This window comes from Aethalodelphis obliquidens, unplaced genomic scaffold (genome assembly GCF_003676395.1).
Source record: "Aethalodelphis obliquidens isolate GAN/ISIS:26980383/991018 unplaced genomic scaffold, ASM367639v1 scaffold28, whole genome shotgun sequence".
Classification (NCBI taxonomy): Eukaryota; Metazoa; Chordata; class Mammalia; order Artiodactyla; family Delphinidae; genus Aethalodelphis; species Aethalodelphis obliquidens.
Window position 1 is genome coordinate 16,941,028 of NW_020837972.1, and position 12,771 is coordinate 16,953,798.

The 12,771-nt window shown below is 56.9% G+C and overlaps 1 protein-coding gene across 4 annotated transcripts in view; it reads left to right on the forward strand.

Moving 5' to 3' along the window:
* Nucleotides 1-7,553, forward strand: part of MLXIP (MLX interacting protein) — a 62,362-nt gene extending 54,809 nt beyond the window's left edge. For 3 of the 4 annotated variants that reach the window (XM_027124892.1, XM_027124894.1, XM_027124891.1), the window contains exons 13-17: nucleotides 28-129; nucleotides 224-351; nucleotides 548-671; nucleotides 2,074-2,203; nucleotides 2,789-7,553. In XM_027124892.1, the coding sequence (XP_026980693.1) occupies nucleotides 28-129; nucleotides 224-351; nucleotides 548-671; nucleotides 2,074-2,203; nucleotides 2,789-2,910 (606 nt within the window). In that variant the 3' untranslated portion in view covers nucleotides 2,911-7,553. The remainder of the gene's footprint in view (nucleotides 1-27; nucleotides 130-223; nucleotides 352-547; nucleotides 672-2,073; nucleotides 2,204-2,788) is intronic. The other variant, XR_003436753.1, reaches the window with a different exon arrangement.
* The last annotated feature ends 5,218 nt before the right edge of the window (nucleotides 7,554-12,771 follow it).

Sequence of the window (12,771 nt, forward strand, 5' to 3'; positions counted from 1 at the left end):
CACAGTGACGGGTCGATTTCCCCACAGAACCGGCAGATGAAGCACATTTCAGCCGAGCAGAAAAGGCGCTTCAACATCAAGATGGGCTTTGACACCCTCAACAGCTTGATCTCTAATAACACCAAGCTGGTGAGTGGCCGGAGGGCGGGGAGGGCCGACAGGATGGGCGGACATGGCGGGCTCGCCGCGCCCGCTGCCGCCCTAACCCGGCCGCCCCTTGCAGACCAGCCACGCCATCACGCTGCAGAAGACCGTGGAGTACATCACCAAGTTGCAGCAGGAGCGCAGCCAGATGCAGGAGGAGGCCCGGCGGCTGCGAGAGGAAATCGAGGAGCTCAACACCACCATCATGTGAGGCTGGGCCTGGGGGCTCAGGTGGCACCCCGCCCTCACTGGCACGGCACAGGGGGGCCACTCATCGCTGGTGGAGGCCTCTGCTCAGCGCTGCAGCCCTTGCCCTCCTCCTTCTCCCCAGGCTCCCCGCCTGGGCCTGCCCACTTGGCCCCCAGCCACGCTGAGCTTCCTTGGACTCTTCCTGTCGTTTCAGCTCCTGCCAGCAGCTGCTCCCTGCCACGGGCGTCCCCGTCACCCGGCGCCAGTTTGATCACATGCGAGACATGTTTGACGAATATGTGAAAAGCCGGACTCTGCAGAATTGGAAGTTCTGGATTGTATCTTTGGGTTTTCTTTGCTCATCCCCCATCCCCCCACGCAGTGCACTAGAACCGCAGACACTGACCCTTCAGTTGCTTTAGAAAGATGCTCTCTAAACGGTTGTCGTTGAGTTTGTCAAGACAGGTAATGCTAGTTTCTGTCTTGAGAGGGAGGGGCCCGGCCGGGCCCACGGTGTGGAGCAGGCTGTCCTTGGTGCCCGCCCAGGCTTGGGGCTCCCTGGGGACCTGGAGCAGGCCCGCTCTGCGCTCTGAGTCCTTGAGAAGTAAAGACAAGGCTGGAGCCACTGGCAGAAGCAATAAGGTGGGAAGGAGGTGGGATCTGGTCTAACACGTCCTGGCACCAGCTCCGTCCTGGCTGCGGCGGGGAGTGTGGTACCACCCGATACCAGGGCTCACAAAGCGACTAAGTGGCAGAGCCTGGATTTGAAGCCAGTTCCCTCCAGGCTGTTTTCTGCGTTTGTGCCGCAGGGCCTTGACTGCTGTAACGAGGCACGGATACCTGAGTGCTGGGCTCTGTCTCTGGGGCCAAGGCCTCCCTGCACTTGGCCTTCCAGATGTCAGCAGGGCCCTTATGGGGGAAGGCTCTGCCCTTGTCACTCCCCACCCAGCCACCGCTGTGCCTCTGAGTGGACAGTGTGCACAGGGGTGGGGTCGGTCGCCGTGCCTGGGCCTGGGGTCTGACGGGCTGTGGAGGGGGTCACGTGGGAGGACGGATGCTCCAGCCTCAGCTCTGACAGGGCGGGTGGTGTCTGTGTGCACTAAAGGGCGGGTTTTAAAGGAAGAGACGGCAGACACCAGCTCCAGTCCCCCAACTTTGCTCTGGTCCTGGTCCTTGAGTGGAGCTGGCATGAGTCAGAACCTCTGTGGTCAGTCGCAGGTTCCTTGGCATCAGGCTGAGTGTGGTGACTGTGGTCGCCACCTGGGCTCAGGAACAGTTAGGGACCTCTCTCTGTTTCTCCCTCACTCTCTCTCCCCTCTCTCTCTCTCTCTGTCTCTCCCTCTCTCTGTTTCTCCCTCTCTCTCTCTCTCTCTCTCTCTCTCTGTATCCCTCTGTCTCTCTCTGTCTCTCCCTCCCTCTCTCTCTCTGTCTCTCTCCCTCTCTCTCTGTCTCTCCCTCTCTCTGTCTCTCCCTCCCTCTCTCTCTCTCCCTCTCTCTCTCTGTGCTTCTGTCTCCCTCTGTCTCTCTGTCTCTCCTTCCCTCTCTCTCTCTGTCTCTCCCTCCCTCTCTCTCTCTCTGTCTCTCTCTCCCTCTCCTTCCCCCTCTCCCCACCCCACGCCCCGTCACAACTATGCACAGTTACTTGCCAGTCCTGAGGGGAGTTGGTCACGGGCAAGCCTGTGACTGGACTTCGTTCTCTCCACGCTCGCTTCCCTTTTCTTTAACCTGCGTGCTGTGCAGTTCAGCGTCATCATCAAGCCGCTGTTTGAGTCCTTCAAGGGTGTGGTGTCCAGCAGCAGCCTGGAGGAGCTGCACCGGACGGCGCTGTGCTGGCTAGACGAGCACTGCTCCCTGCCGGTTCTCAGGCCGAGTGAGTGGGGCCGTGTGGGCTTGGACGCGAGCGGGGCTGCCGAAAACCCAGGCTCTGCTGCAGGTGACCCGCAGACAGCTGGGGCAGGGAGGCGAGGCCGAGCCAGAGGCGCCCCTGCAGGGTGGGGGGCGAGGGCTCCCAGAGCCTCTCCTCAACTTCCTGCCACCTCCGTGTGCCCTTTTGATCAGATCTAGCTCGCATTTAGTGAGCACCTACTACTTACCAGGCCACGTATCAGGGATTTTCAGATACATTTTCGTGTTTAATTCTCGTAATAACGAAAAGAGCTGTGGCCATGTATAAAGGCTGTAGAGGTGTGATGCTAAGACAGGGGAACAAGCAGGAAGAGGTCAGCGTTCCCCGCCCACCCGCAGCGTAGGAGATGGGACTGGGGGAGTCGTCTTAAAGGCAGAGGTGTGAGTGTCCAGACCTCAGGCGAGAGGCTCTCCTGGTGTCCGTGCCTCCTGCTTTGGGGGCCTGAGAATCCCCACGCGGGATGTACACACGTAACCGCGTGTTGTGTCCTCTGGGGGCTTGGAGCTCGCACCCCGGCCGTGTCTGCAGGCTACCCCCTCTGTCTTGCAGCCGTGCTGAACACCCTCCGGCACCTGAGCACCACCACGTCCATCCTGACGGACCCGTCCCAGTTGCCAGAGCAGGCGGCGGAGGCCGTCACCAGAATGGGCCAGAGATCTGGGGAGTCTTAGCAGTGCTTAGCGGGCACGTGGCCGCGTGAGAAGCCGTGGAGACCCTTCCCGCCTGTGGAGAGGAGGCCGCGGCCCTCACCTCTCCTGATGCGGAGCTTCCGGGCCTCCCTCCGACTGCGGCCCAGCCCGCTCAGAACGCCGCACTCAGGTCTGAAGCAGGTTCGGGTCCTGCCCAGAGCAGTAGCCCAGCTTAGGGAACCCCTTGCTGTGAACTCTGACTCAGCGACCTCTGTCACCGACCTCCCCTTCCCTCGGGGTAGCCCGGGTGAAGGGGAACAAAGGGGAACGCTGCCCGTCCCTGGCCTGTCCTGTCCTGTCCTGCTGGTGGGATGTCGGGGCCACGGCGGCAGTGCGGGGAGCAGACGGGGCAAGAGGGGGCATCACCCGCCCCCCCAAGTTAGGAAACGTGAGGGTCCTTCCCGGCTCCTGTCTAGAGACTTACACACGCTGCCTCCTGTCACCTCTCAGGCGCCCGTGGGGCAGTTGGAAGGCATCCTCCTTCCGGCCCCGACTCTGACCTTGTAGATAGATTGGACGTCTGCTCAGGCTTCGCAGGGCCGGCTGCTGGGGAAACCCCGCAACACACGTGTGCAAAGTGGTGGGTGCGCGTGCCCGCAGACAGGAACGGAAGCACAAGCGATGCGGAGCTGCTGCTGGCTTGGAGGGCCGCTCGGGCGGGACTTCGATCTGTCCTGATCTGGTTCCACTTGGCGTTGCACCTCCGTGGTGACACCGGTCTGAGAATCACGTGGCGGGGCTCAGCTGGGGCCCTGCCTCCTCGTTCTCCACCTGCTTCCGAGCCGCAGCCGGGCGGGCGGCCGTGTTTGATGGATGCTGCTGGCCCTTCGGGTGCAGTGTGTGAAAGACCAGGCTCCACAGTGCTGCCATCGGCCTGGTCGCCTTGTCTGGATTGTCCAGCTGGGAGCCCCAGATCATAACAGTTCCTGGACCAAAGACGCCACCACACCCAGCGTCTGTCTCGTGTTTGGAGGCAGAAGTTGAATGTTGACACCAGGCTCCGAGGTGGCTGCCTCGGAGCTGTCTCTAGGCGGCTCCAGACCAGACTGTAGAAGAGTTGTATTCAGATTTGGTCCAGGTGGAGGGGGCAGCAGGCTGTTTCCGGATGTGGGAATTGCACTTGGAAGGGTTCAGAGGAGGGCACGGCAGGAGGGGCGGTCCCGGGCCCGTCCTCCTCTCGGTGTGTCTGCAAGAGCAGCTCCAGATGGAAGGATGCTCTCTAACACTCAGGAAGCCCAGCCAGGGGTACCTCCTCATTGAAAGAATGTGCTTTTCACGTCCTGCTGTGAAGTTCAGAGGCCAGCAGGCTTCCCGTTCAACCTCTGTCCTCCGGACCCGAGATGGAGACTGGGCAAGCGCTGGGCAGACCAGGAGCCCAGGGGCCCCAGGAGGGGCCGCTGCGGGCCACCCTCTGAAGCTTGGATCATTTCGGAGGCTCCTGCTGGATCCCGGAGGCCTGTGGAAGGTGCTCGGGGGTGCAGGCAGCCCCACCTCAGCCTCGGCTGTCGGAGGACGGAGGCGGGGTCCTCTCTTTGCCGCTGGCCGTGCCACTGCCCCTGCCACGGGTCACGACCGATCACCTGCTTCCTCGTCCGTGCTCCAGCCCCGTCAAGGGCGCCTCAGCGGCACCCCTTCCCCTCCCCAGAACCCGTGTTTACAGGCCTTCGCATCGCTCTCCTGAGGCGCGAGCACGCAGCGAGGCTGGGCCAGCCCTTCGTTTCCACTGGGAGGAGGGACAGGAACTCAGCCTTCCCCCGGAGTGGACACGAGGTCTCCCTCAAAAGTGGAAGAGCACCGTGGTAAGAACTCCGTGAGGCTCAATAGGGAAAAAGGAAAGCCAGAGACGTTCCAGCCATGAGGCCTTGTGGAGGGTCCTGCCCTCGGCCTCGCCCCGTTCCTGTGCCTTCGTTAACCGCGTGGTGGCCGCGGAGCTCGGCCTGGCCATGACCTCTCCGAGATCACTAGCTTTCTCCCCACCCCTTGCTGGGAATCTTTTTTTTTTTTTTTTTTAGCTCCATGGGATATAAAATTGGCCTCTTCCTTCTCTGGCCTACCTCTCCCTCCCTTTGGCTGATGTAATGTTCATGATTCTGTTTTTTAAAATATTTAAGGCTGTTAGGTTGTATGAGGCATTGAAGGCTGTGTGTGTGTGTGTGTGTGTGTGTGTGTGTGCGCGCGTGCGTGCGTGTGTGTGTGTGCGTGCGTGCGTGCGTGCGTGCGTGTGTGTGTGTGTGTGTGTGTGTCCCAGCAGACGTTTAACTAGATGCATGTTTTGTTTTGAGCTGTTTCCTTACATTCGTTTCTCTTGGTGCTCACCGTCATGGCTGTAGGGCTGCAGAGCCGTATCTCTTACTACAAACACGTTTGTTTCTTGCCCCGGCAGTTTTCCTGTTGTGGATTCTTGCCTGATGAGTCTGGCCAGACGGGGGCCTAGCCTGGACCTCTGTCCTGGGGCCCCAGGCCAGGGTGCAGGGACCCCGGGACCCCCTGCCGACCGCCTCCAGTGGATGCTGTAGTTTGTTTACACTCACTTTCACCCCTCCTGTCCCTCCTCCTGTAAAAGAGACTTAAAAATGCTGATGCTTTGGAGAATAAGAAAATCAATCTGAGAAGGAAAAAAAAAAAAAGCCCGTCTGGCACGTAATCTCTGAAAGTGTTTCTGTGAAACCTTTCTGTGCCGCCACCTCCCTTCCCACTGCTGGTTGCTGTTTGACACCATGTGGGAGATGCAGGGAGAGTGGGGCTTTCCGCAGTTGGCTGGCCCGTCCCTCCCTCGGTCTCAGGTGGGTGACATCCAACTGTCACCCCTCTCCCACCAGGCCCCCAACCTGGCTGGGGTTTTCAGGGCACAAGGGAAGAAGCAGCCCCGGCGTCAGGAGTCAGTGTCGATGTGAGCACCAGGTCTCGTTGGGGAGGGACTGGCAGGGCGCTGCGGGTGACCCCATGCACCCAGCTCCCTCTACTCTGTCCCTGTGACCTGGTCCCGCCTCCCTTTCTAGATAGCGCTCAGCCCTCCAGCTTGTTACTGCTCTGGCCGATAGAAAGAGAAACTTCGATTCTTAGGGGACATGGCATCCCAGGGTGGGGGCCAAACCCCTCGTCCCTCCCCAGGTGAAGGGGTGCGGTGGCCTCCTCTCAGCCTGGGCCTCCCCTCCCTGTACAGCCGGCTCTCCACCTGGATGAGTGAGTCCGAGCGGCAGGCTCGTCGTTGTTTTCAAGATCACACGTTCTCGCTGTCCAGCTGAACGAGGGCTCATCAGGGTGGAGCTGGGGCTGTCCAGGGGGCCCGTCTGCCCGTGGCCTGCACACTTGCTCAGTGTGGACCCAGCCCCGTGCTGGCTAACCTGTCCCACTTCGGTTCTTTTATCTCACCTGGGCTGCAGGGGGGCAGGCTTGGAACACCGTTTGTCAGAGCAGCTTGGCTTCCTTGGTGGTGGGCCTGCTGAGGAGGGGAGCTGGGGCGCCCCAGTGTGGGCTCAAGGGCAGCAGTGGGCGGGGGTCCTTGGCTCCATGCCCTTGGTGCCTCGTACATGAAAGAGGATTGTCACCACGTCTGAGCACAGATGACAGGACAGGACAGCGAGGGTGGAGGGTGGAGGAGCTTGGACCTTCAACACGTACATTTCAGTGGTCGCGTATCCTTGACCCGCTCAGCAGGCAGGTGTGGGGATCGCAGGGGCTCCAGGAGCAGAGAGAAGCCTCAGGACCCCCCGGCTGCCTCCACACAGATCACCTGCCCTGTTTTCTTTTCCTTCTGACGCCTTGGCTTTCCCAGCTCACCACACAGGGCTGTTTCCTGTCGAGGCTTGTGAAAATAAGCCTTTGATAAAGAAAAGGGAACTTTTCCTGTTGAATGTTGGCTTTCACTATGCGTGTGTGTGTGTGTGCGCGCGTGTGTGCACTTGCACAAGCCTGTGTGTGTGTTTGTGGGTGTTTACTTAATGGAATTTTATTTTTGTGAAATTCTTTTATAATTATGTAGCAAAATTCAGCTCCATCTCCCAGTCCAACTTTTGGTTCCAGAGTCAACCCTGGGCGTCACTAATTTGAAGAATTCTCTCCTGGGTTTCTGAACGGAGATGCGCCACTGTCAAGAGTTGAGGTTGTGGAGAGGGTTGGGAGAAACAAGTCTGATGCATTTCTGTAGAGTTTACATCCTGCAGTTAAAAGGTAGGAAGGGCTCGACCAGGGAGACACGAAGCCCAGGCTATGTTTCTTGCGAGGGAGCTGGGCCGCGGCCTCAGCCCGAGGTGCCCTGCTGCTGCTTTATCTGAATCTGTTCACACGGCTTGTTTTGCTTGTTTTGTAACGCCACAGCTGAAACAGCACGTTCTTTTCCTTTTTTGGGTTTCAGTTCATTGTGTAAATGGTTCATTTTTTCTGTTGTGAGCTCTGGTGACTGTGTCAGGCCTCCGGTAGGAGACAGTCACCCCTTGTGGGCAGAAAAACAAAACCCAAGGAGAGTTTTGTGAATCGGAGGCTCCCTCAGGCCTGCGCCATCCAGAGACGGCCCTTCATGCTCCACTGTTGAAAAGCGAGTTTCCACCAGCTGTATTCAACACTACAATGCAGTTCGAAAACTATATTTGCATCCAAGACAATAAAAAGCCGTATTTTTTTGAAAAGCCTGTGCTGTGTGGTCTTTGCTACCCTGCTGAGCAGTGGAAGAGGTGTTACTGAGATCAGAGCAGTGATGCTCAGCCTGACTCACTCGTGCTAGCCTTGGGGGAAGTGGGTGCAGCCTGGAGCCGAGGGCTGGGAGTGAGGAGACAGGCCTGAGGCAGTGGGGCTCCGGAGGTGGCCCTAGAAGACTGCAGTCCTAAAGAGAGGCCTCCGCCGAAAGGCCCGACAGGACAGATTCTGCCCGTGAACTCACCAGGGCCAGGTGCTCCAGGCTTTTCCCAGGTGGACAGAGTCCAGGGGTACTTGTACAAAACTACCCGTTTCCTCGTGTGGAACTCGGGCAAGCAGCAGCCGCCCTGCCCTCTTTACTGGGTGGGCACGAGGGTCACATGAAGTCACGAGCGTCTGGTGCCCAGAAAGCACAGGTTATCACCAGTGTGGCCAGCACTGGCCCCAGCACAGAGCTGTTGGGGGGGGGGGGGGGGCTGCGTCGCGGTGATGCCCCCCGGGAGGGGGGGGCCCTGCTGACTATTGACCCGACACTGTAGACAGAAAATGCTGGGAAGTTGACCAGCAGAGATGTCCCTTTGTTGTGCTGAGATGTTGATGATCTCTGTTTAATCTAAAAGCCTTTCTTTCAGTCCTACCATCTTCCTGTGCCCCCAGCTCCTTGGGGCTGGGCAGGGTGACTGTAAGATGAGCCGTGCTGTCCCCTTTCAGGCTGCCGGCCCCTCTACAGAGCTGCTGGCTTGTTTCACTGAGCAACTGCCCGGATCCATATCTCCTAAGATGCAGTGGGTTCATATGCAGGCCCTTGTTTGATCAACCCCCCACGCCTCCCCCGAGGAAAAAAGTCTTCATGACACAAAGCCAGATTTGGAGCCGTGAGAACCAGGGCCCCCTGAGAGAGGTGAGTGGCTCATGGACTCCTTGAGACTAGAAGGAGCTCAGTTTCCATTGACCTCATCAGTGGGTGTCCAGTTGGTTCTTCTAATTTTTTTTTTTTTTTTTTGAGGTACGCGGGCCTCTCACTGTTGTGGCCTCTCCCGTTGCGGAGCACAGGCTCCGGACGCGCAGGCTCAGCGGCCATGGCTCACGGGCTCAGCCGCTCCGCAGCACGTGGGATCTTCCTGGACCGGGGCACGACCCGCGTCCCCTGCATCGGCAGGCGGACTCCCAGCCACTGCGCCACCAGGGAAGCCCGGTTCTTCTAACTTTTTGAGCCCAGCCCCGTGTTAGGTATGGGACCTTAAAGATAGTTGGGGTGTAATTAGGAGAAGAAGGGAGGGTTTGGAAGTGGGGAGGGAGGAGCGGAGTGTCTAGAGGGACAGACCAGGGCACTGGAGCTTCCCTGCCTCAGTGTCGGGCACTGGGCCACATGCCCCACTCTGGACAGTTCTCGAGTGGGTGGTGTGGTTATTCCCATTTTATAGAGGAAGAAATCAAAGTCGTTTCCAAGGTGGCGAGGCTGCATGGGTCAGAGCCAGAAGGCTAAAGGTTCATTTTTTATCCTGTAACGGGCCTCTCCATCCACCGAATCCGGAGGGTTATCCGTGACGTCCTTCCCCTCCCCTTCCCCTCCTCCAGCAGCAAGTCCTGTCGAGTTTGTCCTCCAAATGTCTTCCAAACACATCATCCACTTTTCTCCAGCCCCACAGTCATCATCACCCAAGTCCGAGTTGCCATTGTTTCTCAAGTTCACACGATGGTGTCGTCCATCCCTTCTCTGTCTTGTAGCCTCGACCTTATAGTCAGTGGGAGCTTGAGGAAGTCCTAGTCCGGCCACAGCACTGACTCCACGCAGCCCTTCAAGGGTTTCCAGATAAAGGTCAGTCCACCCCGCTCCGTTGAGCCCATCCTGCCCCTCCTTGCCTTTCCAAGCTCATTTTTGCTCTTTTCAGTTCCTTGAACATTCCATGCTTTGTTTTGTTTCACTCTTCAGGTTTTCCCAAGGCCTCTTTCCTCTGCCCAAGCCTTTGCCCGTCTCCACCCCTTTTCCTGAATAGCTCCTATTCTTTCTTCCCATTTTAATCCTTAAACGTCAGTTCTTCAGAAAGCAGCCCTAATGTTCCTCCCACCAACACACAGGTGTATGCACGCTCGCCCACGTACGCGCACACACGTGCACACACCAAGTCAGACCTCAGAGCAGCTGTATTTCCTCCGGATGCTGGTCATGTTTGTCATTATCATTTATCTTCCCCGCCAGGTTCTGAGGCCCATCAGAACAAGATGCCCATGGCCACTGCTGTGCCCAGCTCAGAACCAGCACGGCAGGTGCTCAGGGCACCTGCCCAGTGGCCCTCAGCCCCAGGCCCTTCCACCAGCCCAGCGGCCCCTTCAGCACCTCCATGTCAGACAGGCGGAGGGTGTGGGGAGCCTGACGAGACGGGGCGGTGGGGGCAGGCAAGCAGCAGGTGCAGAGCTCAAGCTCAAGTGGGTGTCCTGCAGGGTTTAAGGTTGGCTCCTACGATTACATACTTAATACATCAACTTCAGTAATTCAGGTTGTAGATATGATTAGAATAGTCTCCAAATGGCATTTGAGAGCGTTTCATCTTGGATGTGGACTTGATTCTATAGAACACAGTCTGCCGCCTTTAGTAGCTCTGTTTTGTACGTCAAGCTCTGAATTTAGCCTTGTGTAGGCTGCTGGGATTACACTCAATGCGTGTTTTACCTTTTTACTTCAGAAAATCTCCAGCACACACACAAGTAGAACAGTACAGTGAACCCCTACCTACCCATCATCCACTGTAACGATGACCAACTCAGGGCCAGTTTTGTTTGCTATATACCTCACCCCCACCGCCATCATTTTGAAGCAAATCCCAGACACCATATGGATTTCATCTGTGAATAGTAAATGTGCTTTTGTTTCCAGAATTGCATCTACGCCTGCAACGTTGGTCATTTGAAAACGCCCGAAGGCTTTGTGAAAAACTACCAAGGCACAGTTGATGAGAAACCTGGGGCGTAGGGAGTTCTGGTTGATCAGCTTTTCTGTTTCACTGAATCATTAGCTAGAAAACCCTTATTGTTTAGAGAAGGGGAAAAGCTTTCTAAGTGTGTACTTTCATGCCTTATATGGGTTTGTACAGCAAACAGTCTAACCTCTTGATCTAGTCTGACTGACTGTTGCTCCTGGGGGATGTGACTGAACAGGGCTGGTTGGTACCATTACAGGTTTGTGGCGGGGATGGGGCCTTCCCACCTGTCCCCTTATCTGTCCCGCAGCCCAGATTCTAACCTATCGGTGTCTCCTGAGTCCCCAGCATAACTGAACACCCTCCCCACCCGCCATAGACAAAGGATCCTCCAGTTCCGTGCCCCGCCAGAACACCTGCCACAAGTTCCCCCAGCTTTCTCTCTTTCCTCCAGACTTTGATCAAGACACATGTGCTGAAGGATGAATTTGTACTCAGCTCAGGGGACACACGGTGAGTTTGTTGGAGACACGACAAAAGTCTGTCTTGGTACCAAGGGGTGGGGAGAAGCACGGGGTGCCAGGGTGCCGTAGAGGAGCGGCAGGGAGACTGCTGGGGGGGGCGGGGAGGGGGTCAGGGAGCGGCCCCTGGAAGGTGGCCCCCGAGCCAGGACCCAGCAGGACAAGAGTCAGCCATGCAGAGGGGGCAAGACCTGTAGGGAAGAGCACATCTCATGGGAAGAAACGTTGACCAGACGCAACACCTGCCTTCGCATGGAACCTTCCCTCCCTCTCCACTGGGGCTTTTGCTCATCTATGGCCTCTTCCGTCCCGTGCAGTTTTCTCTTTTTCCAGTTGACTCCTTCCTCTCCCCCGAGAAGCGTCTCAAGTCTCTCTCCTCATAACCAGCCTTCCTTTAGCTTTCACCCTCCCCGGCCTAGAACGCATTCATTCCCACATACTCCACATCTCCCTACATGGCGTTGCCATCTGCCCAGTCGCTCAGGCCGGAGACTCACACGTCACCTTTGTTCTTCCTTTTCCCTCGCTTCCCACCTCTGATCTACCAGGAGGTCCTGTCAGTGGTCCCGCAAACCAGCTCGAACCCAACCGTTTCTCCCCACCCCCACTGCCACCACCCGTCCGGACAGTGTGCATTCCGAGGTTCCTCCTCTCGCTGCCCTCTGTCATCAGTTCCCCCCAGAGCTAGAGCGATCCTTTTAAAGACACCTACCACTCACCGTCCTTCCCCTGCTTAACGGTCCAGAGGCTTCCTGCCGCATTTAGAGGAAAATCCAAACTCCTCACCCTTTAGCTCCCGACTGCCTTGCGAGTGACAACATTTCTGGGCCCGAAAATCTGTAAGATGTGGACAATAATTACGCCTGGGGACTTCCCTGGCGGTCCAGTGGTTAAGGCTCTGTGCTTCCGCTGCAGAGGACGTGGGTTCGACCCCTGGCTGGGGAGCTAGGATCCCACTTGCCTCGAGGCGCGGCCAAAAAAAAAAAAAAAAAAAAAAAATCCCCACGGTAATTCCGCCTGCCCCGCTGGATCACTGTAGGGGTTCAGGGTGCTTGTTTTATAATCAGCATCTCCAGTGTCAGCTCCTCTTACTCTTCTTTCCCTCCCACCTTCTCCCCCGTCCCCTCTTCCAAAGTTCCCCGTTTTTATTAAGGCATTGCTAAGACCATCCTCCCTTTCTTTTTTATTGAAGTGTAGTTGATTTACAATGTCATGCCAATCTCTGCGGTATAGCCAAGTGACTCAGTTATACACATGTAGACATTCTTTTTCATATTCTTTTCATTATGGTTTATTACAGGATATTGAATAGAGTTCCCTGTGCTATGCATTAGGACCTTGTTGTTTCTCCATTCTAAATGTAATAGTTTGCATCTACCAACCCCAAGCTCCCAGTCCATCCCTCTCCCTCCCCCCTTCCCCCTTGGCAACCACAAGTCTGTCCTCTATGAGTCTGTTTCTGTGTTGTAGATGGGTCCTTTGTGCCATATTTTAGATTCCACATATAAGTGATGTCGTATAAGACCATCCTCCTTTGTAGGACACTGGACTCATTCTAGTTCTCCTTCCCCACAGCATCCTGTCCGCCCCCTTTTCATTTGTCAGATCTTGTGCTGTGAATTCTTTCTCTAGAACGTCGCTGACTGGTCCCGGGGCCTCGCCGCGGGCCCAGCTGGTACGGGTCAGAGTTGAGCTACTCCCCAGTGAAACTTCCCAGCTCTGGCCTGAAAAGTTCAGGAAATAGCATGGAGCTTCCCACCACACCCATCCTT